This window comes from Sturnus vulgaris, chromosome 1 (assembly GCF_052056855.1).
Source record: "Sturnus vulgaris isolate bStuVul1 chromosome 1, bStuVul1.hap1, whole genome shotgun sequence".
NCBI classification, from domain to species: Eukaryota; Metazoa; Chordata; class Aves; order Passeriformes; family Sturnidae; genus Sturnus; species Sturnus vulgaris.
The window spans coordinates 69,311,179-69,335,485 of record NC_142243.1 but is presented as its reverse complement, the minus strand read 5'-3'; the positions used below and the strand labels follow the sequence as shown (position 1 = coordinate 69,335,485).

Below are 24,307 nucleotides of genomic sequence, written 5' to 3'. Positions count from 1 at the left end.
GGACTAGTGGAGACTTCTTCAAACATTGATTACAAATTTCACATTTCATCATTTGCTAGGGTTTGTGTACCCCAGTAGAGGCTCAGCAGAAGGCAATGACAGCACATCTGTCTGTCCCTGACAAGAAATGCTCCACAGGAAGAAAGCACGCATGGGCATCAAAAGGCTGCTTAGGGTTTCACAAAATGCAAAGAGCTCAAACCTGCAAACCTAAATTACCAAAGTCGAAAGGTACAGCCACATCATTTCATCAAATGCATGTAAGATTTGGGATACTCTCATTACCTCCACTTTTAGTGCACTTTCACCTAAGACTCTACACAAGTCACTTGTCTATGAAGAACCATCTACATAAGGTCAAAACTCTGCTGGATTTTTCTCCCAGTTTTGACCTTCCTGTGTTATCTCCTTGCCATTGTGCAGTCTGTTATTAGTATTTCTTCATTAGATTAACATGCATCTGTTAGTGATTATTTCACAGCAATCATCATCAACAGCAGTAGGATCCTGCCATCCAGAGTCTCTCCCATGCACATCTGTACCACTGTCAAGCACCCTATCAGGAACTCTTCTGAAAAGCCAAACACTTTCTTCAGTTGTTTTTTTTTTTTGTTTGCAGTAGCATTTACTCCCACTCTTCACATCAGGAGTGAATCTAAGACTACACACCTGAGAAATGAATCTATATAAATGTCAAAATTACTTAACACAGAGCAGAGTCACTGTTTCAGCCCAGGCTGTAGGTAACACAGACATTTTTCAAGCTCCAGAGTCATGAGAATTGGAAGGACTATAAGAAAAATTGTAAGGAACAATTCTGCTATCCCACCATCACTACCTCCAGTTTGTAATTCAACCCAGCTCACAAAGCAAATCCAGCAGTATTCCTTATTTTTACAATAATATACTAATTAGCACAGTAATACTCTCTCTATTACCCTTGCCTCAGAACATTTTAATTACACTGTAACCCAAGCAGACCTGACTAAACACCTAAATGTGTGTATGCCATCAATGGAAGTGTTTGAGGCCAGGCAGGTGTTTTTGAGCAAACTGATATAGTGGAATGTGTCCCTGCCATGGCAGGAGGGTTGGACTAGCTGAGATTTAAAGGTCCATTCCAACCCAAACCATTCTGTGATTCTACAAAATAGGAGCAGCTTTCCACACATTTTGATGATCACATGGCAAAATCCTACTGCAGACAGAGCAAATTTGTATGTTAACATATAGAGGTAACAACATACAAGGTAAAAACAGGAAATCCTAGCAAAGCATAAGGTAAGTCTGTCAACTTGTAGTTTTAAATGCTGTGCTCTTTGTTTTGTTAGTATGGTTTTCTAGCCTGACATTTCCAAGCTTGGGTCCATGCTTGAGGATGTCAGTCCTCAAGATTTAAAAAAAAAAAAAAAAAAAAAAAGTGTTTTAGTGTTTTACCTCAGAACAAAAGGTCACTTGTCACCACTTCATTAAAATGTACGTATTTCCACCTAAAACCAAGTTAGTTTGCTCCAACACAAACACACTTCTAAAAATCAGGCTATTTTTTGTGGTTCATCAAGTCCATTGTTTCCCAAAGTAAATAGCCATTATCCTTAATGATGCAGTAATCACTCTCTTCCCTTAAATGAAGGGCTTTGAAGGTGACAGGGGAAAGGCTGCTTGGGTCAGATAGCCTGTGGGAAAGAGCAGCCAGCTTTTGTGCTGTTGTATTTGCAGGAAGACTTGCTCTTGTTTTTATTATAGATAGGTTTTGTTTTGTTTCCCAAAGAGAGGAATTGTAGGAATTCAAGAAAGAATATAGAACTACCATTACACCCTTGAACAGAGTAGGAAGGTAGCCACACAACTTCCACAAACTGTTAGAATGTGATAAATGACAGCATGAAATTGGGTAAGAAACCAGAACTCAGGAAAACGAGTGAAGTTTAAGATGTGCCCTGGGAGGGCTTCCAGATATTGAAGTCTCTTGTTGTAGCTCCCTTCACATAGATACACATTCAATTTCATGAAGAGGGGTCCCAGCTCCCACCAAAAAGCTGTTTAGCAATGCAGACTCACATCTTTCACTGCCCCTGGTTTGACTCATCTGTCAGGAAAATAACTCACATTGGCCATGTGGTAAAGAGAGCTTTGTAACTTGTAAAATCAGCTCTTAAAAGAATTTATACTGTAATTGACTTGAAAATGCAGATTATTTTTCCTCCCTTCAGTGCCTTTGAGTCTCTCAAAGATGATGTTAAATCCGGTAGGATTTAACAGCAGGAAAACTCAGCATTGGGTTCTCCACTCCCACTGAAGTTAGGGTCATGGAGTTGAGCACTGCTGACTGCTTCTGAAAATCTCATCCAAAGGACCCAGTCCAAAGCAGGCTAATTCCCTGGACAACCAGCTCATTTAGACTTGTACAGACTTTGGTTTCAGCCCAGGCTACATCAGCATCCCCCAGAGCAATGTGTTTTAACCATTTACCATCCAACAGCTCTTAAAATTCTCAGCATCTCTGACTGAGCCACAATAAAATATATTGCTATTTCACGTTATTTTTATAGTGCATTTCAGATTTTTTTCTGAGGAGCAGTGACTAAACCAAGTTGTTGCTTACTATGGACTAAAGAGACCAGTGTTGTCACTTACAAGGAGGGCTTGCAAGCACCAAACACACAAAATCATGCATTCTCACAGGCTTTACAAAAGCACAACTCAATTTATCCATGGAATACAAGTAACTCAGTTAATAAGAAGTAGGCACACATCACACCAGTCACCAAGAGCCTCATGGCATGGCACATTTCTGTCACAAGTTAGCAAGTGACTCTTACTCAGGAGCTACAGTCTGCAAGAAAATATTGCATGAATTAAACTACAAATAAATATCTGAAAGAATTCTAAGATGGCCAACAACTGCATTGTTACATTTCTTGATGCTGGTGAAATGTGTCCAGGGAAGAATAACCAAAGTTTGGTTATTGCTGGTACAATCTTGCTCTAAGAGAGTAAAGGGTTCCTCCATCATAAGAAGGATGAAGTTTCAAGACTGCCCTAAAGGAGACAATGAAGAAGTTCAACAAATGTCTTGTAAGATTTTTTTTTCTGAATTCGAAATTAGTTGTTATTCAGCAATATTCAGAGCTTAGCACCATTTGTCACACAATTCCAGGTCCAGTTTCAGAAGTTGTCAGGTCTGACTAATCCAAGGGAGACAGCTTTCCTGATCGGTACAGAGAAGCATCAAACTGACATGTATACAAAGACTGTGAATTATATGAGTTTCTGTATGAACCAGATAGGTTTCATGTGCCACACATTCTTCATGTATTACAGTTGGGTCTCTTAATACAACAATTGCACTTTATCATTCTGTGAATTTAAAGCTGGTGGAAGCATGAGACTGACATCTCCAGAGGCTTGTATCTGCTCCAGAACAGAATAGCAACTGCGATTTCTTCCACAGCATTCACATCAGTGCATGCAACCCAGAACAGGCCAAATGTCCAAAAGAATGGGGGTTTCAGCTTCCATTCTTATGCTGCTCTCAGCCATTCTGGTGGGTAACCTAACTTCATTATGAGACTAGTCTCCCATAGCACCTTAAAGAGATAGAAGAAGCTGTCCCTCAATACTCAGCATGCAAGGGGGAACTCGTTTGAGGGAACCTCTCCCATCATGAGGTATCACCTCAGCTGCAACTTTACATATATTTTATAACATGTCAATACAACCTGGGGAGTAAACCTACAAGTCCCCAGGGTCTAATACTGCCATATTAAAGTTTAACATAATCCCATCCACTCTAGCTATGCTTCTGCAACACCCACAGCATGTCTGTCAACAAGACCTCTCTCTGTGCTCAGCAGGCTGTGTCCACCTCTGGGATTCCTGATGCAGCAAAATCCTTGACTTCCTTAATGCAGAGGTGACATGTCATTTCAGTGCATCTAATATTTAAGCTAACTGCCCAAAAGGCCACTATTACCCCTGTGAGACTGCTCTGCCTAGACACTGTGAAATTCCATCTTCAGCTCAGGCATACAGAACAAATGTTCCTGTAAAGCATATGCTTAGTTTTTTTAACTGGCTGCATCTGATCATCATCCTTTTCTGCCAGCTCTGAAATGCTGCTAGAACATCACCCACTTGAATGGAAAGAGCTGCTGGCAGGCATGCAATGAATAGACTGAGCTGCTCACTGAAGAGCTGAAAAAGAAAAATCACAGTCACTGTCTACCTACGTATCTGACACGGCCACGATGGACAGGCACATCAGATCCACCATCCTTGTGCAGCCTGCCTTCACAGAGAGCAGAGCAGTGTGAAAGCACACCAATCACATCCTGCAGAACCTCCGTAGGGATATGGAGGGAAAACAACCCCTTGGTAACAGCCATTGCCAAAGGTCTGGGAAACACCATTTTCTTGTGCATGCTTCTCTGATCCAGACAGCTCCACTATAGTGGCTGCTTACACATTCAGCATTGATTTCACAGGCCTTAAATGGTTCAGATGCTGTCATGGGTCATCTGACCACACACCAGAAGATGGACTATAACCACAGCATTATTTTTGCTTTTTACTACACCACTGAGATATGGTTTCAGTTGGAAACTGATCTGGGGGATTGTTTAATTCCAACCTTTTCTGTTACAGTGGTCTAACCCCCAACCCATTTTAATGGCATCTGAATGCAGTTCAGCAGATTATGTGAGGCATTAGTAAACAGAGAGAATTTCATCAATCACACCACCAGACAACATGACATCAATGTAGAAGTACAGATACATGTGAATTCCAAGAATGGAACAACAAGGATTGAAGACAACTCATCAAGGTATTAAAAAATGCAGTTACATGGAAATAATGTGATTAAATTAATAAAGGACCATATAGCCAGATTACAAAGTACCTCTTTCAGTGGAGAGATCATTGCGATGGCATTCCCATCAAGGAAAATATTTAAGATAAGATATATCACAAAAATATGCCATAGAGAAAACTCTTCTCTGTCCAGGAGATGGGTTAGGTGACCTCAACAGTTTTGTCTGTCTCAAATGGCTATGAACATATGACATAGGAACAGGGCTGGTCTGTCAGAGACAAACCCAAACCCAAGGGGTTGTTTTCATGATGAATCCACAGCAGCTTATTCCAAAGACATAATATGACCTGCTCTTCCAGTATGATTATGGAATGGCATGATTATGCCAGCTCTCTCTCTGAACACCTTTTTTTAATGAACTGTGACTATTACAAGAGAGTGCAGTCCTGGCACTAAGAACATTATTGCACATCTGTACCAGCTAAAATATCCACCGTTACACATATAACAATACGTAAAACTTGGTAGAATACATTCAAGTGACAACATTCATCTGCTCCCTGTCAGATCACAGTATTTTAGTAGGTTTTGCTCATGGCACATTAACGTTACCACTGTTGTAGCTCAGAGCTTAGATGGCAAAGTAAGCAGTGGAGGATGGGAGGGAGCAAATCATCGTTTTAGCACTGCTGTTAGAATAAAATCAGAGAGGAGATAAGCTACTAAGATGTGGAACTTGCAAGACTGGCAAACATAGCACGAAGGAAAAGGGCAATAGCCACCAACCAGATTCCTTTTTCTGTGGCCACTTCAACTGCTCCAAGTCCATATTTCTATGTCTACTTAGCCTCCTGGTGACAAGATGCTTCAAGGAGAAACCACACACAACACCCAGCTCGCCCACAAACACATCCCACATGAACATCATAGCTATGAGTACAAACAAAAGCAGCCCCTTCTGTTCTCCAGCCAGTTTATGGTCAGCTGAGCTGAAATCTCTCATGCCAGATCCAGCATCATAAGCCTGTTATTGGATTTGCTGAATTCCTGCTGGGTGAGGTATGCTTTCTACAAGATTATGATTCCGAAATACACTGAAGGAGGCAACGTTCAACAGCTTCTAATTAAAATTACTGTTATTTTTGTTTTCTGCAAATGAATGCAGGAGGAACAAGGGTGAGACATGCTTGAGCCCATGGGGCTAGCAGACAGGTACATTGGTACCTAGGCAGTCTCTTCCCTCTGAACCATTTTGTGCATCCAGACTTCTGATCCCCATTGACTGCTGCCTGACAAACACAGCACTAACAAGTCGTAAGTGAATTTATATGAGCTTCCCAGAACTGCTCCTAAGTCACAGTGCAAATCAGACTAATTGTATCAGCAGCCTTCTCTGCTCTCCTCTCTGCAAAGAGCTTTCCCAGAGGGCCAGTCAACCAGGTGAAGGAAGCAAGCACATTTCTGCTTGTCCCAGTCTGCTGGAGGAGGGCAAAGGCTCAGTTAGCTCATGAATAATGCATGACCCGTTTATGCAACTCCAGGGACCCACTTCAAATCAGCCTGTGGTCTCTGGAATTACTTTCAGCATACTTGGCCAGACTCTTTGGTAGGGAAATCAAAAAGCTGCTTTCAAAATTTTCTCTGCTCACTTGAAGCTTTCACCCCTCTCTGCTGTACATAATCCAGAAGAAAGGAGACATGATTTTCTGGTCACTCCAGTTTCACGCTGGTACCACTTGGCTGACTGCAGTAGATTTACCCCTCATGTATGCTGCTGTGACACAGTGAGCTTCAAAGATGGCTTAACAGCATACAGGGATGTAGCAGCAATTCAGAAACGAGTCAGGAGGAGATCAAGCTGCATGCAGTACCATCAATGCCTCCTAAGCAGATGGTTAAGCACGAATTATCACAATAAGGGCTAACATAGTCTTTTCTTACTTGTCATAGAGGTGGAATCTGAAATAATGAACAAGCAGTGTAAGAGGGAGAGGTCGAACTGATAGGGGGTGAAATTACAAGATATTCCTCCACCCAGCAAAAAAAATCTTTTAAAATACTGGCTCTCATCCCAGAGGTTTGACCCCAGGGGATATGATGTCAGTATGCCAGTGCAATAGCAGAAGCAAACCTTGAAATGTAATGTCAACTCCTCCTTATAAACCTCATCTAATCCAAAATATTTCACACGAGAAAAACTTGCATAAAAAAGAACCAGGAGGAGAAAAACATAGCTCAACTATACAAAGTCATGCACACTGTAGACATACCCATGTTAGGAAAAGGCTGAGTTGTTCATGGGGCCAAGTCAAGCAAGTCACAGTAACAGCTCCCTTAGCTACCCCTTCCAAGCCCAGTGTTTAAAAATGTGCCACTACAGGCTGGGAACCCAGTGAGAAATGGACAACACTTAGTTTGCTCTCCCTCTACACTGGGCATGACTGAACCATAGATCAGTCTGAAGACACCCACAAGCAGTTTCTTGCCTACAAACCACTGGTTGGAGCTGCCTGGAGTAAACGCAAGTATTGCATGCACTAGGAAAGTGTTCCAATGAAGAAGGCTGCAGGGGTGCTATTAAGAGCATTATTGGCACATTTAACTCTATTCAAACAACAGCAAGTAAGTTTGAGCCCACCTAATCGTAATGCTTGCTGCACACCTGAAATACACTGCATGGGAACAATACAATGGGAACCACTGCCAAATCAGACAGCATCATAGCACAGGCCAGGCTAACACACATATCTTTACAGGCCCTCACTATGAGGAGCTGGATGGCTTCAACAAAACAAGGCAGATGGCAGGATTGTGACACAGAGCTAAAAGTAGCTACCAAGAGCAAGCTCTGATGGAGCTTGACCAGTGCTGCTCCATTCCAGCACATTTCAGCAACCATCTTGGGAAGACAGCTCATACACCTGAAAGTATGGGAGGCTGTGGCACACACACAGACACACACCAGGTCACTTCAAACAGACCTTACCATGTTTGGCAAAAACTTCTGGAGTTACTCAAGCTCTTATCAAAAGTCTCATGGCTTATTGATGCTGAAACACCTATTCATCACCTCTGTTTAATAAACAAGAATTTCTAACTGTGCCTGACTTGTGTCTGCCTTCCTAATCTTCTAAAGGAAGGCTAACTTTCCATCCTTCACCATCAGAGTGATGTTATCAGCAACCTGCTGCACTTTGTGCCCAAAGCGTTTTCTGCCTGACCAGAATAGTTCTTGGTATCTCAGTGGGGAGTTTGCAGCACCAGATAGGTTGCTTTATTCCTCCACTCAGGAGTCTTGATCTTTGAAGTTCATCTCCACAGGGAGAGAGCCTTTACAGAGTCTTTCTCTGGAAAGTTCAAGTCAGCTTGAAGACAAGACAGTAAAGGTAACACACTTTGTTTAACCTTTTTCACCACCAAAGCATACGGCTAGCATTTTCACTTCCAGGGAAGGTTCATTAATTCACTGCATCTTCATGTTGGAGATGTGTGGCAGTTCTCATTGAAGTCAATGGTGCCTTCCTCCCTCTCAGTTCACCTTTTCCCAGAGTAATGCAAACCTCACTTCAGGCCCTGCCCCAGCCCTCTCCTTCCACTGCATCTCACTGCCAGGGGACCACCACATGAGCCCCTGCAGCACATCCTAGGGCCAGCTGGTCACAGCTCTTTCCAGGCAAGCAGCTCATAGCCCGGTACTGGGAGAGAGAGAGGGAACACAGCTCCCAGGCAAGAGGGAGAGCAGACAAGGGAATCTGAAAGTAACAAGACCTACAATCTCCTTCCACTTCCTTTTTTTTATTTTCAAGACTCCTCCCAGAAGCACAGCCTGTTGCATTGACACTTGTTCCCTCCTGCTCTAACACTCTCCCATCCTCCCCCACCAGCTTTTATTCAGTTGGCTTTCTCAGGCCAAATTTCTCAGCATGGTGGGGTGCCTTTCCATTTTCTGTTTTCATCTATTTTTCCCGTTTCTAACAAGGGAGGTGTCTCACTCAGCCCTGAGAGCAGCCCCTCCCCTCTTATCGTTTAACTGAAACACATCCTCCTCTTCCAGGGAAATGTTATCTGAAGTTTTCAAGCAGTGCGTTTTCAAAGACAAGAAATGCCAAAGAACATTGCTAAAGCCTTTTCACCACTTCCCACAAGGCCGGGCATGACTTGTCACATTGCTGTGACATTCAGGGAACCTGCAGTAAATGTCTCTCTCCTGCCAAGGGGGCAGAAGGAAGACTTAGGTGGTTTCTACTCCTAATGCAGGACTTTAACCTAAACAGCCCATGCTACCCCTCACCCCTCATAAGTCTCTTTTTTTTAGCACTGTTTCCAAACAAAGATAACAAGCCAAACACAGGCCACCAAATGTAAGAAAGTCAGTCATGCAGAAAGAAATACAATATACTCTGATCTGACTAAAATTTGCTGCTGTATAGATAGCAGTGAGAGTATGGCCAAATTATGGCCAACTGCACATTTCAATCACAAATTCCCTTCTCTTTATCCCACTCCTAGTATTTACAAGTTTTTATTCCTTTGAGATAAAATCTGGGAAAAAGGCATCAGCCATAAAACAAGCATTGCACTAGGAAAAAAAAAGTATTTATAAAGAAAAACAACTTTGTCTGGCCACTTCTTTCAATCTCACGGAAATGCCGAGACAATGCAAGCAACTGGGTTTGACTTTCCATCTCTTGTAATGCTGCTTTCAGTAGAAGACCAGCTTCTTTGGAATTTTGGACAAAACAACAACTGCTAAACAGAAAGCGACTTCAAACAGATGACTTTTTGCCAATAGCAGATCAGAAGGCTTTTAAGTCTTTAGGCTTCAGGCATGTGGAAGTTCCATTAGGGTCACGCCTGGCACACTCCTAATACAGATTAAGCTCTCAGGGGTAAAATCTGGAAGACTTTGAATCGCTAAAAATTTCAGAGACAGTGAGATCTTCAGGGCTGTGAATCTTTTAGCACTTGACCTTGAATGCAATTCTGCTTGAGTTTTCACAGCCTCCCACCAAGTGAAAGACACCTCTGCACTGATGCTTAAACCCACTGCCTAGAGGACAACTGCATCTATTCCACTGCTTTACACAAATGGAGAGAGGGACAAGCTGCCTAGGGGTTCAACCCTGCCCAGGTAAATAACCCCCCTTCACACACCTTAACCCAAAACACACACTGCTGTACTGAGGCAGTCCAGGATAAGAGCTCTGCAAGCTTATTCTGCTTGTGATCCCTCAGTGGTGTTGACATGCTTCAAATGAATGGGCTCCAACACCTGCAGCTACCAACAGAGATGAGAGTTTTCCCATCACTGTAAAACTTCTCATGGGAGATGTAATAACATCAGGAAAAAAAAAGGAATGCCACAGATGTGTTAAAGGCTATAGGATCTGCAAATCTGAGAACCAGAGACACATGGGAGTCCCATCTCTAACTGCTCAGTGTTCTTCACCTGCTCCACCTCTAATCCCAAGGAGGAAAAAAGAATGACTGCATCCATATTTTTGTGGGAAAGAATTTGAGTTACATGAGCACAGAGGGATACCGACATGAAAAAAAAAGGTTAAACTCTCATAGGAAATGCAGAGATAAATCTCAGATTGCTCCATACAGGCTTTTTATTCTGGTTTCCATGTCTGAAAAGCAACAGTTCAGTTGAAATCACTTTAATCCTACCAAAATGAACATTTGACCATAAATACCTGAATTTTCACTATCTTGTGCCCGTGAAGCAATTTACAGTTACTTGAGCATCCATAAGAAGAAACAAGATCCAAGACTGAAAATTCAAGGCATTTTGAATGGTATATTCACCAGTTTCTCTATTTAAAGCACATAAGGCTTGATGTTCCCCACATCATCCACGGCATTTTAATTAATATCCTAACTATTGTCCACATCAATTCATCTCTCATAGTCTTGTAATTCAGGTTTAGAGATTGGGACACTACAGCTGCATTAAATCAGAACAGAGGCTCATGCTACACAACTCTCCTACTAGAGTTACTGAGTTTATCTCAGTCCGAGGCTAATCTTCTGACTTCTCTTCCTCTCTGGCCAGATTTTAATTTTTTTTTTCCAATCAAGAAACTACCCCCACTGCTTACTACAAGAAAACTGAAGCAGCACAATTACCCACACTAATTTCCCTAAAACTTGTTTCAGGCCCTGACAGGCTTTACGGTGCCAGACTAGCCTGGGAATAAAAGAACAGATAATGAGAAAAAGACAGACTGGCAAGGTGATCTTATTACTACAGATATACATTCTGTGAACAATACTAAATTACTATATTCTATTTGCTGGCAGGACTGGAAGAACGTGACACTCTCCTTCTTTCCTGCATCAGTTTGTTCTAGAGATTTTTGATACCTGGACGAAGAATTTATCTCATTACAATCATGAGAGTATAATCCATATGATCTGCTTTTTTCCTACAAATTTCCTAGCTGCAAGCACCACATGAGGCACATGGAATGCAAGCTAACATACTAAGACCAGAATGACAGTTGTAAAAACCTAGATGTATCCAGCATCCTGGTCCAGAACTGCAGTGCAAGTAAAACTAATATTCTCTAGGAGTAAAAAAACCACTTCCCTGTACTTTGCTGATGTTAATTCTTTGATGCATCCTTTTCAATAAAGAAATGTAAAAGTAATTCCTCCCCAAAGTAAGCAAAAGCCTCAAAATCCAGTCCTTTGTCATTAAACCAAAGAACTCGCAGGGCCATTTAATAACTCACTTGTTGCATTACATTTAAGACTCTTCAATAAAGCCTTAAATGGTTTGCCAAAGCCTGATTTAGCAGTCAGAGCATCATCCCACAATTTTCTGTCAGGCACCAAGGAAAGGAAATATTTTCTAATGCCTATTTATTTATTTACCCTTGGTTAAAAGCACTAACATTCGTATCTACCTTGAAAGACATCATTCATGATTCTGTACAGTGCAATTCCATCTAGTGCAAATACCCTGTAAGCAGAGGGAATAGCACATGCAGCTCCAGCAATTACCAACATACTATTCGCTTTCACCCAGCACCATTAGATGATTCTGCACAATGCAAGAGGCCATAGACAAGCACTCCATAGGCTGAAAAAATTGCCCAGACATGAAATTACAGATCTGTTTTGATACCTCATTCAAGCACTCCTAACAGGGGCTGCAAATTTGAACTTGCTCATATCAGCTTGAGCTGATGCTCGAGGTTGTATTTGCAACCAACATTAGTATGTGTATGCTACTGTCTATTTTCCAAAACAGCATTGCTCCAGTCAGCCCAAAAAGGCCCTGCCTGTTTGCTAAAGAAAGAGGTTTCCCAGTGTGCAGAGGGCCATAACAAATACTAAAGAGAAACTCCATACTTCATTAAAAATAAATACACAAGTCTCCCAGCTGCTGAGCCATCGCTGCTCATAGTAAGCTGTCTTATTAAGATTATTTTTTTCAGTAGCATCTGTTAGATAAAGCTCCAACACTGGAAAGCTGATTACTGACATTAATAACCCACAAAATATTCAGTGCCTGAAACAGTCCTTGCAATTCCTTCATGAGCTGCCCTGCACACATTAAAAAGGGACACCAACAAGAGTAGTGGTAGAGGTTATTCTCCACTGTGAACCAGGTTACTCTGCACTCTCCCCAGTCCTCTCTTCCCACTCTTGTTTTCGAGTCTCAGCACCACCACCCAAGGAAAAGCCCTGACCAGAGTGACAGCGACTGCTCTCTCCCCAGCAGCTCAGATGTGCTTCCCATAATTATCATCCACTCAACAGCATCCAGCTGCAGCAGGTCCCACAGTGAAAGAGAAGAGCAGACCTCAGTGGCCTCACCTTCTGCCCCTGCCACCAGCTTCTCACACGAACTTCAGCAAGTCTCTTCATTTCCCTGTGCTCCCTCATCCCTGGTCTGTAGTTTTGGGCATCCTGAAAGATGAAATCACCTTCAGGAAGGCGGGTAAGTGCAACCTAATTAAATCACACAACCGGTGTTACAGACAATGGAAGCTCAGGACAGAAATTCTGAAGCTTAATCCTCATCATACCACTCTTACTTAGAGCAAACAGGAGTCTCATCAAACACACAGCAAGAGTAGAGTGGAACACTTTTATCCCCACCTGACATGTAAAGGGTCAGGTCCCTCTGCACATTGATGGAAGCAGGTGTGGTCTCAGCAGGTGCCAAAACATCTGCACACATCACCAGGCCTCGTGAAGGATCACCTTCGCCTACATGAACAAATCTGTGATTTCAAACGATGACAACCACAGTACCATCACAATTAAATTTATATGACAAGCTGAGAGACAGCACTATAATCAAAGGCATAAGTAAGTCTGCTAGACAGCATCAAATCTCACAAGCAAACAGAACAGCATTCATGAGACAGAAGCAAGATGGCTTGTGAACACAATTTCCTCATTTCAGGCATACAATGCATCAAAGTATTTTTTCCTAAAGGCTATGTGGTGGAGTAAAAATTACATTCAGAATTACATTTCAGGTCCATGGTTTTCTCAGGCTACACCAATAATCACAGGCCATGTCCACACATACTTTGACTAGTTTAGCAAAGATGTCATCCCTGCAAAAAAAGCAACTCATGACACAGATTTTTAAACAGAATTCTTCAGCAACATGAATTTAAAATTCAGGACACCTTCTCATGCATTCAGATAACACTGTATCCACAAACTAGTCTCAGGGAGTGCTGCTTAGCACTCTGCCTGAGAAGAAAGTCTTTATCAAATCATCTCATACTGTTTAACCACAAAGCATCTTTCCCAGCACTAAACTGTCAAGTTCCTTCAAGGCAAGCAGCAAGTCACAGGAGTTCTGCAAGCTCTGTCACGTTCATTTAGTGATAGTTTTGTAGGCTATGGCTAAGGTATCTTTGCACCTCTGCTCCAAATATTTTCCATCTTACTTTTCATTCCTGCAGACATGCTGCCATAATATGCTATAGAAGCACAACTATATTGAGCTATAGAATTGCACAGACATAGCTATATCTTCAGATTTTTTGATGAACTAGTACAAAAGTAGTTTGCAAGCAAATTCCTACTCATATGAATTATTGTGCCTTACTAATATTCTCTATAAGGAATCAGTGAGTTTTGCCTTCAAGAAGACTACTTGTAATCAAAGGTTTGCAGAACTGTGTCCCAACACGCCCACCAATCATTTCCTAAATTGACAGAGATGCCTTTGCTGAGGGGACACAAGGGGATCTGCAAGGCCAGGCCCCTCTCCCTGAGGCACAGCTGGTTTTTCTTTTGGGCCACAGTGTTTTCTCAATAATGTCATCATAAATTTCAACTATTTCCATTGATCCAGTAGAGTTTTAATTGCATTTACAGTGAAGCAAGCACAACCAGAATCAAAGCTTTTACATACAACTTTCAGGTACATTTCTGGAATTTATTTTGATGCACATAAGCTTAGCTGCAATTGTTTCAGACATTCTCCCAGCTATTTTCTCTCCCCTTTCCTATCCCCACATGAAACACTAACAGTTGCATTGTCTTTTATGGGCTGAGGAAGTGAAGGAAGGGGAGGGACTTCCAGGAATTTTTAATTTATATATTTTTCACTTTAATGGGTTTTTTTACATTTTTATACATATATGAAACTATATGTACAGACACCAGGAGAAAGAATTTGGAGTGCTCAGTCCAGACCTTGGTTTCACATTTTTAAGCAACATCACTCCAGCACAGCAAGGATAATTACTATTTTATAGCTCTCTCTCCTTGCTTGACTCATTTGGATTTTGAAAAGCTCTCTATATTAAGGCTTCTCATTAGCCATGTGAAGCCCGGTACCCTAGAAACAGTATTTAATTCAACCATGACCTCCCTTCTGGGCATTTCCTGGCAAAAAATTGCCAGTTGGAATAGCTGAAGACAGCCAAACATTCACTGCAAGGAAGTGCCAAAGCAAGGGTCTTTATTGCTGATAAAAGCCATGGAAACATTAGAATGCAAAACAAAGGTGCTGCCTTTTTTTCACTTCCATCTGCTTCACTAAAGCTGTGACTGCTGCTGTGATAGAATTGAAGGCACCAGTTTTCACCCCGAGATAAACTCTAGCACAGTAGCAAATGACAGAAGCAATTTTACTCCCTGTGTTAAATCACTATGTTTACTCTCACATTACTACCAAGCAAGTTCCTCACACCATTTTCTGTGCTCTTCACCATGCTCATACTCCGGAGTTAGGCCTGATAAAAAACAAGCTTTTATCATTATGCTAAAACATAGGTCTATTTCCAAAGGAGAAAAGGGGATAGACTCCCGGCCTCCACAATTCCCTACAATTCCTGTCACTCTGCAAGTCAAACCTGTGTATTAATACAAGATCTGCTGTTTATGATGACCTGGATGCCAGTTCCACCATCTGGAGGTGCAGCTATCCCAGGCATCACAGTGCTCAAGGAAAATCCACACTTGCCAGGTGGATGAGCCTTGTCTGACACAGGTGGTCACGGCCAGCTGTGCAGGGCAGCAAGGTTCATCCTCCTCTGCTCCTCGCCACATTTTTAGCACAGCCAGCTCCTGAACAAGCACAGAAGTTTGGAGACCTTTTAGAGACTTTTGTTCAAAGGTCTCCAAACTCACAGTGACCCAAAAGCCGAATTCCTTACAGTGTCCACAACCATAAACTCCTTGAACGAATATATGGCCCATCTTTATGCAGAGCACAGCTATACCCATACACCTCGAGCTGGACTACACCTGTAACAGGGATACACCTGTGCCAGCTGAACACCCAAAAGATGTATGCAGCTGACCACTTATGCTGCACAGGAGCAGGAATAACCTGTACCACATACAGGTGCCACTGTGTTGGCAGAACTGTGCTCATGCCAGATCACACCAACTGGACTTCTAATGACCACACAGCAATTATTGCATTAAAGAAATCATACCCTTTGCAGTCATAATTATACTGGTACAAAAATCTACATGCAGACCAGGCCTTAAATCAATTTAAGAAACCTACACAAGGCATTGCCTCTCTTTAATCACATAGCCATTTAAATAAATTAGTTTACATCAAGACTTAAAACCGAAAATAAATTTTTAAGGAGTGTGGTTTTGTTACTTGCATGCACGCTGACCTTGCAAATGAAATCAGTGACTTTGACAACACACTCTTAGGAGCTCAGAGTTTGTTACATGGATAATAAACAAAAAGCAGTAGGGTAAACATTTCTGCTTCGCTGGTTTGAAGCAACCAGAACAATTCATAGCCACTCGAAAGTACTGTGGCAAACAGACATTAACAGTGAAGGGGGTTGTCGCACTGCAGTGGCCAGGGAAAAACACCAATCTTGGCCATCCTGGAAATTTAACTCCATTTTCAACCTCGGTGCTCTGCCATCACTGTTGCACAATGGGCAAAATCTACTGCACATATGACAAAAAGGACAGTAAGCTGCAATATGCTCTAACCACAATTTACCTAGTTTTCAAACAAAAGCAAATAGAACAATGTATTTAGTATCTTGCAGAGCTTTTACCCTGCCTCCATCAGGGGTTGTGCTCAACTGTCCATGTCAAGAGCATACAGCAAACCTCTGTCACATACTGTCAATCTCAGGCATGAGAGGGCTTTAAGAAAAAGGAAAGCAAACAAACAAACAAACAAACAAACAAAAAAAAAAAAAAAGAGAAAGGAGAGAAAAGAGGCAACTATGGAAACCTTGAAAATCTAGTCATTTTATTAGTTAAAAATATTTTCCTTTTTCTGCATTTATCTATATATTCTTCCTTTATTCATTATTTAATATTCTTTAAAAATCTGGAACAACAGAAGCAGCTTGCAAGTCCTTCCTTTTACCGACACCACTGAACACTCAGCAACTCAAGTCCCTAAAACCAAAAAGTCAGGGATCAGACAGCTCAGTACCACAGCAGGCATCACAGTGATTGACACTGCCTGTCAGGAATGAAGGCACAAAGCAAAGCAAGAAAGAATAACAACAACAATAATAAAATCTGTCTTCTGAATACTTAGTCTGGGCACAGCTCTAGCAATATAAACACACCTTTTATCAATACCTTGTCTCATCTTTTCATAGAATCCAGCTATGCTGCATATTTTGTTTGGCACAGCTGTGCCATTTTAACAAAAAAAAAACAGCTGCACAAGATGTCTACGTGATACTCACTGTATGAACTTGATCATGTCATCAGGTTAAAAACAGGAGACCCTCACTAGCACAGCCACAGGGCTAGACATGCATGTCTACACCTTCAGCACCAGCGCCCGATTCATTCATGGGAGGTATTTTACTACTTCCAGCCCTTTTTTCCTTAACTCACACTAGTCAGATTTTCCTCAGCCATGCCAGAAGCCATGCTCCAGAGAGCTACTTACCTCTTACCTGTTTGCAACACCAAATCAAGATATTATTGTGCTGCTAATGCTGGTTTGTCACTGTTAGCATTGACAAAGGTGGCCTGGGAGGACCTGGAAACAGATCTGGTGTGCACCAGTCTTTGAAGAGAGATTTTTTCCAGAACCAGAGATGGTAAAAAAACCCCAAAAACTGCATTTGCCACCATTGCTAACACAATGTAAGACCAGACTAGCATAACAATAGCGTTCAAAGCACACTGAAATGATAAAGGTTCATAAGGACTTGCCCACATAAAGATTTACAAAAAAAAAAAAAAAAAAGAAAAAAAGAAAAAAAAAAGAACAGCAGCCCTGACACATATATTAAAAGAAAGACTTCTCTTCAAAGTATCACCCCTGACTATGGGCTCTGCCTAACAAAGCATGACAGATCAAATCAAACACTGACAGAGGTCAGCACTGCTCTCATTTTCTTCACTTCACCATGCCAAAGGTCCAAGCCCCCAGCTGTCAAGCAGATGGAAAAAGGGTGACTGTGCTCTGGCACATTTTGCCATTTAAATCACAGGGAGAAGTGGGGCTGCTGAGGGCTGCCATTTGTTTCAACCAACTCACCTACAGAGTACGGTAAGATTTGTCAGCAGACAGTAGCCTACCAAGCTTGAGAGATGCTGCTTTCCACATCTGTCCTCCTCCAGCTGAGTGGGCCAAGACTACACCTGCAGCCATCCTGAGGAGATTCAGCCCAACCCACTTCAGCTGCCCACACAGGTCTGGAGACAGCATCTTGGGATCCCCAAGGCCAAGCACTCTGTTTAAATAGGGAAGAAATGCAGCAACACACACTGACCTGACTGGACACAGGATTGTAGTAGGATCTTCATATCTAACACTGTTTAAAACAACCACTTCCATCCATCACAACTGGCTGGTTTTTAGGCTGGGCAAATTTGGATGTGTCATCACAGGATGAGCTCAATGTCTCAGTATTCCAAGTCTGGTCCATTCTGGGCTCCCAACCTACCTACCAGTGTAACTACAGAACTGGTGGCTACTTTCACACAGAAGAAACCAATCGGGGAAAAAACCAAAACCACACCTTTGATCTGAAGGTCAGAAAGGAAATAAGAGGTGGGGGGGTTTCTGTTTCTTTTATTATTATTTTTATTAGTTTTGTTTTTAAACCTGAACCTGAATGGTCTTTACCTCAACTGTCTCAGAGGCCCAATATCTCTGTAGGAATTTTACAGGAATAACACCGGCATTAAAGGTCTGCCGTACTGAGAGAAAAAGGTCAACGGAAGACTTAGATGCCATTTTCTGTGGTATACCTTCATCACTCGAGTAGAAAGATGACATGCAGCCAATTGCCAGCAGGCTCTTTGCTCTATGCCTTTCCCATAAACACAAAAAAAAGGCATCTCAGCCTTTGCTAGCTCCACTGATTAAAGATAGACAGCACTTCATCTGACTTCTTTTGCACTAAGATGACCATAATTCACATTTAATATGCCGCAAAGTCATCTGCCTTCCAAGTACAGGAGTGTATTCTGCTGGAAGTCACTGCTGTTAGGTCAAATTTAAACTCAATATTACAGGACAGAAATTACATTGCTATTAATAATAAATAGTCATGATAATGTTTTCCCTTAATAGGGCATCTCTTCCCCAAGAATCCTATTGCTTTATAAACTCTGAACTGAGTTTTATCCACTGCTACAACCCTAACTTCTGCCTGATTTGCATGGGTGTAGAGGAACATAGAAATTAATTAGAGATTGCATCAGATCTGTAAATTGTTTCAATGCAGCTTGATGTTCCTCCCACCTCAGAGATAGGTCCAGCAATAATACTGTCAGTGCTTTAACAAGGAGTTCTCACACATTTTGGACAGCAGGCCTATACTGCACGCCTGTGTGGTGCCAGTGCTTCCTGTGAAGGGGTGGGAAGGTAAGGATCTGAGTAGTACTATTTATGTTCCTCTCTAAATAAAGATGCTCCCTCATGACCACGATCAAGTATGGAAGAACTACCAATCAGCAGAAAACTTTAAGTGCTCCTTAAGAGGAGCAGCTTCTGGAGGACTGGGAGAGTCATTCTCTGTGTAGTCCCCAGGCAGAATGGGCTCCTACCATGCACTACTACAACACAACCACTTTAAAAACTAATACTACACAGACATGGCTGCAAACACGTGCAGTAAACATTCAACACACAGCTCAGTGTTCCTGTTCTTAACTTGGGATGAAAGAGTAAGCAAAACAACTGCAAATAGAATCAAGGATAACATCTCCAGAGATATGCTAAACATCTGGTACTTGAGTCTTCTCAAAAGCAAAATATTTGCTCCCCAGAAACACTCATGTGGAACTCAGGAATAAGTTCTCTTTACCCAAGCTGGCCTGATGCAAACACCAACAGGACCAGGCACATAGAAACATCTGTGCCTTCAAGATGAAATGTCACCAAGGTCTTCTCAGAACCACATGCAGTAAATCACTTCACCTGATGTGGCAGCTACTCAGTCTCACAAAGCAAGTGTTTCAGTCAGGATCTGAAGAATGTCATATCTAATTGACTGAGGGGGGATTACACTGGGAAAAGTCATGTGCTAACAGTTTTGAACTAGGTGGAGGCTCATATCATACTGTCTGTACTAGCAGCTCTTCTGATGCTAAGCACAAAGAGGCACTCAACTGGTGACATTTCATCCCTGTAACACAAACATCTCCCCTGCCTGATCAGGCTTGGGATACGACTGTGCTGCGGAAGCATTCAGGAAGGGGAAAAGAGGACAACTTCTAGCAAACATACCAAATCTTTCAGTTCAGAGAGAAGGGAAACTATCCCTATTCAATAGCAGGATTGTTCTCAATGCTTTCCTTAATATTCACCCACTGATCTTTCTTGACCACCAAGCAGCAAGTCAGTCAGGATATCAGTTTTGTATTGTGCTCCAGGGAGTGAATACAAAGCAATAATCAAAATAACTCCTAAGTGAGCAGTACAGATCAGGGGCAAGAAAGGGAAAGGGTCAATCAGGCCCTTTTGTAGAAGCAAACAAGGAATTTGATTCCTTTTATCCAGAAGTGACAGAGGCCATCAGCATATTTCACATAAAACACCAAATGTTTTATTTGTACTTTTGGTCACTGTTCAAACCAGCCTGGTTTCCAATACTCTCTTGATTTCTCATTTGGTTCCAAAGACTTGCCCAACATTGATCCTACTCCTAAGAAAACCATCATAGAGTCAGATGCAGCCCAGGAATGTGTTTCTAATGGAGATGGGCAGCAGAGGTTTAGAGGAAAAGCTAACAGGGCAAGTTGGAAGCTTTATTTCTCCGCTCAACAGCTGCCAGGAAGCCACAATTTAGGGACTTCCTCAGCTGGGGCATGTAATCATACATTTCTGTTTCAACAGCAGTTGATGTGCCAAAAACACATTTCAAGCAGCAACACATCTACATGTCAGGTGCATCCGTGAAAACAGAACTGAGTGGCCAGAGTTAAACACAGTTGTGGGGACACCTGTTTCTCCCCACCTTCATCTCTGGAGTCTGCATCAGAAACAGTCCAGAAGGGACTCAATGTGCTGCAAATTCACAGTGTAAGTTCAGCTCTAGATGGGGGATGGAAACACTACCTACTGCTTCCTTCGGCTTTTACTTTCCAATAATGAAATTTCACCAAATGAGAACACAGCTTTGGGAAACAAGACCATTTAAAACAAAGCATGAGTACCAAAGAAGAGTTGGTCCCTGTCTCTTCCCAGGCCAGACATGCATTCTGTAATAGGGAAGCCAGATATGCAAGTTTCTCAACCTCTTTGACTGCAGTGCAGGACAACATGTTTAGACCTCCTGAAATCTCCATCTGTAAAACCTCTGGTATCCCCATCCATGTCCTATCAGTAGCTGCTACATAATATTTTTTGTGTGAAATTTTGAGTAAAGAATGGTTTTTTTATCGTTTGCTTTTCTCAATCTATACAACATTGCCCCTGTTTAGCAGAGACTTGTGAACCTCTCACTTGAACTGCAGTCTCTCCCACAAACCAGAAAATTCATTGATTAAAGCAAAATAATCACTCCGGGGCACAGCAGCTCCCAAGCCGTGAAGAGCACGCAGGACCAGGAGACAGAGCTGCCAGCAGAGATAGATTCCTGTCAGCAGTTTGGGAACTGCTGCTCTAGCTCCCTGTCTGCACCTATAAGAACATGCAAGAACTTTCATTTTTATAGACCCAATGTCTGTATTTTACCAAAAAAATTAAGAAAATTTACCTCGGAGATAACTGTGAGAGGAGTTATTTGTAGTCCAAGATGTATTTCTGTAAAAATGTTTTAAGTAAAACACTATAAAAAAATAATCAGATGTTGCACATTATAGTCTTGTAACCTGTTTAGTTAGTTCCTGTTTAATGACCATTCCGTGCATTTTTACACAAACTTTGTTACCCCTACAACATACATGTAACGACTGCAGGGGAAAGGGAGGAAACGCTTTAACTAGAGGTGAAAGGGAACCAAGAATGGTGCTGTTCTAATAAACAGGGAGAAAACACCTTTTTTCCTGCTTTGGTCGGTTGCTAGCAGATTGCATCAGCAAGTTACCATTAAAATCTCAGCTACATCAATTCATAGAGACATTCATACATTCAGCTCATGTCTAAGAAGAGACTTTTTTTTCTTCTTTGATCTGCAAATATTCAGAGGATAAAACATTGTTACTTTATTACGCTAGACATGTGTCTGGCCCTCTGAGGAAAAGCCCACCAATTGTGTTTCTTCACTATTTCAGAAATTTTGTTCTTCCAACAGATGCCTTGTGTCTGCCTGAAACCTCATGGGACTCTACCTCTAAGAGCACAAGACAAGCCGGGGCACTTCCATGAGCAACACCTGCAGGAAGAGAAGGTCACAGGAAAACTGACATAATTGTCATCAAATTAATGTGTGTCAAACGTGGAACCCTGTTACATTATACTGTTCTTTATAAGTGCTTTGTGGGATATGTATTTCTACACTACAAATTCATTCACACATCATTCTGGCAAGCAAGTCAAGCAAGCGAAGCATCTTCAGGAAAAAGAAAGTGTATTAGAAAAGAAAAGCGAATTAGAAAAGAAAAGCAAATGTTCTGACTCAAAGAATAAGCATTTCCGAGTACAGAAAGTAACACTTATCAAAGATTCCAGACAAATGCCTACACTGTACTTAAGGCAGGATTTTTTCTTTAGGTACTGACTTAATTTCCTTAATTGCATAATTTTAAATACTGAAAACACTAGCTGGCTGCGGTATTAGCAGCATTTGAATGGTGACTAATTCTAATGAGTATGCTAGTAGCAATTTAACACTAGGACACACCACACACATTTATGAGGCCGAGAGCGATAGCAATCAGCCTCCTGAGAGCCAAACCAGCCACCCTGGCTCATAAACCTCCACGCTCTCTGCTACGACACCTCACAGCTTTTTCATCTCATTTTCACCTTTGTCACCTATATTTGCGGGGACAAATTAAGACTTCTTTACTGCAGAGGGTGCTCCCACTAAAATCCATCGGAAAGCCAGTGTCCGAGGAGCAGAGATCTCGAAACTGGAAGAGTAAAGCCCAGACTTGTGCTCACACAGGAGAAAGCGAGATGCGGCCCGCTTTTGCACGCCTGAATCCAGAGCGGCTCACCACAGTGCATGCCTACTTTTTCAGTCCCTCCTTCCCTTTGTACGTGAGCTTCGCCGAGGCTCGGCTGTAACAGCGTTTCCTCTGCTGTCACCGCTTCCTGCCTCCCTCTGGCTCGCAGCTGGGGTCCCGGGGGCAGCGCGGACACTCGCAGCCCCCGAGCAGCGCGGCTGCCCCAGGGCGGGCGCGATGCTCGGATCCCCGCTCCCCTGCCAGCCGCGGGTGGGAACCGGCGGGCGGGATGATTATTTCCTCCCTTTTACCGCGACTTTCTCCTTTTTACCACGACACGGATGACACCTGCTCCCTCCTCCCGCACCCTCGGGTGGCAGGCCTGGCCCTGCCCAGGCTTGCCCGAGCATCCCGGAGGGGCGGGTCGCCGGTGCCGAGGGAGCACGCCGGCGGGGACCGGGGATACGGGATGTCACACGGAGCTGCCGCAGCGCCATCCCCCGCGCCCCGCCGGTCCTCGGCCTGCACCCGCGGCTCGGCCAGCCCCTCTCCGGAGACAGGGGGAATGGGGAAGAGGGCTGAAGAGTAAAGCGAAGGGAAAACTCCGCGCTGAGGGGGGAGCTTCAATTCCATTCAGCCCGAGGCGAGCGCGAATGCCGAGCCCGAGGCGGGGTCGTCCCCCGGCCGCCCGCACTCACCCAGGGTCTTGACGGCGACCTGCCGGGTGAGCGGCGGCGGCAGGTTGACGCAGACCAGGTCGACGTCCTGGTGCAGCAGCACCTCATCGATGCGGCTGGTGTAGAAGGGGACGCTCATCTCCTTGGCCAGCTCCTCCGCCTCCTCGGGCGTGCGGCCCCACAGCGCCTTCACGGCGAAGCCCTCCGCCTTCAGCAGCGGCACGATCACCCGCGCCGTCAGCCCGGTGCCGAACACCCCCACCCCGGGCAGCATGGCGGCGGCGCGGCGGGTGGCACGGCGAGGCGAGGCGAGGCGCTCCCTCCTTCTCTCAGCGGGGAGAGAGAGGCAGCCCCCGCTCGATACCGCTGCTGCTTCTGCTGCTGCCGCCGCCGGGACCGGGACCAGCCGCCCCCCGCCTCAGCAGCGCCGCGGCCGCCGGCTGCCCCGCCATGCCCCCACCATCACACACAGCCCCGCGGAGGCGCCGGCACTGCGCTCCCTTCGGCGGACGCGGGGCGCGCAGGGGCGACCGCCCTTCCCCGGGCGGCGGCGCGGGCTCAGCGCCGCTCCTCTGCCATGTTCGCCGGCGCCCGCTCGCCGCCGGGAGGGCGGCGCGTCGCTGTCACCTCCCGGGTGTTCCTGCACCGCCCGCACCGCCCCCGCCGCGCCATTGGCGGCCGCCCGCCCCGGCACCGCCCCGCCGCCGGCACCAGCGCCGCGGGGCGCGCCCTGGGAGCGCCCTGGGAGCGGCGGGAGCGCCCGGCCCGGGATGCGGGGGCACGGTGAGGGCATCGTCCACAGGTGCGCTCC

The 24,307-nt window shown here is 43.8% G+C and overlaps 1 protein-coding gene across 1 annotated transcript in view; it reads right to left on the bottom strand.

Moving 5' to 3' along the window:
• Positions 1 to 24,096, bottom strand: part of GFOD1 (Gfo/Idh/MocA-like oxidoreductase domain containing 1) — a 71,000-nt gene extending 46,904 nt beyond the window's left edge. Inside the window, exon 1 of the mRNA XM_014878525.2 lies at positions 23,518 to 24,096. Within this exon, the coding sequence (XP_014734011.1) occupies positions 23,518 to 23,770 (253 nt within the window). The 5' untranslated portion in view covers positions 23,771 to 24,096. The remainder of the gene's footprint in view (positions 1 to 23,517) is intronic.
• Between the last annotated feature and the right edge of the window lie 211 nt (positions 24,097 to 24,307).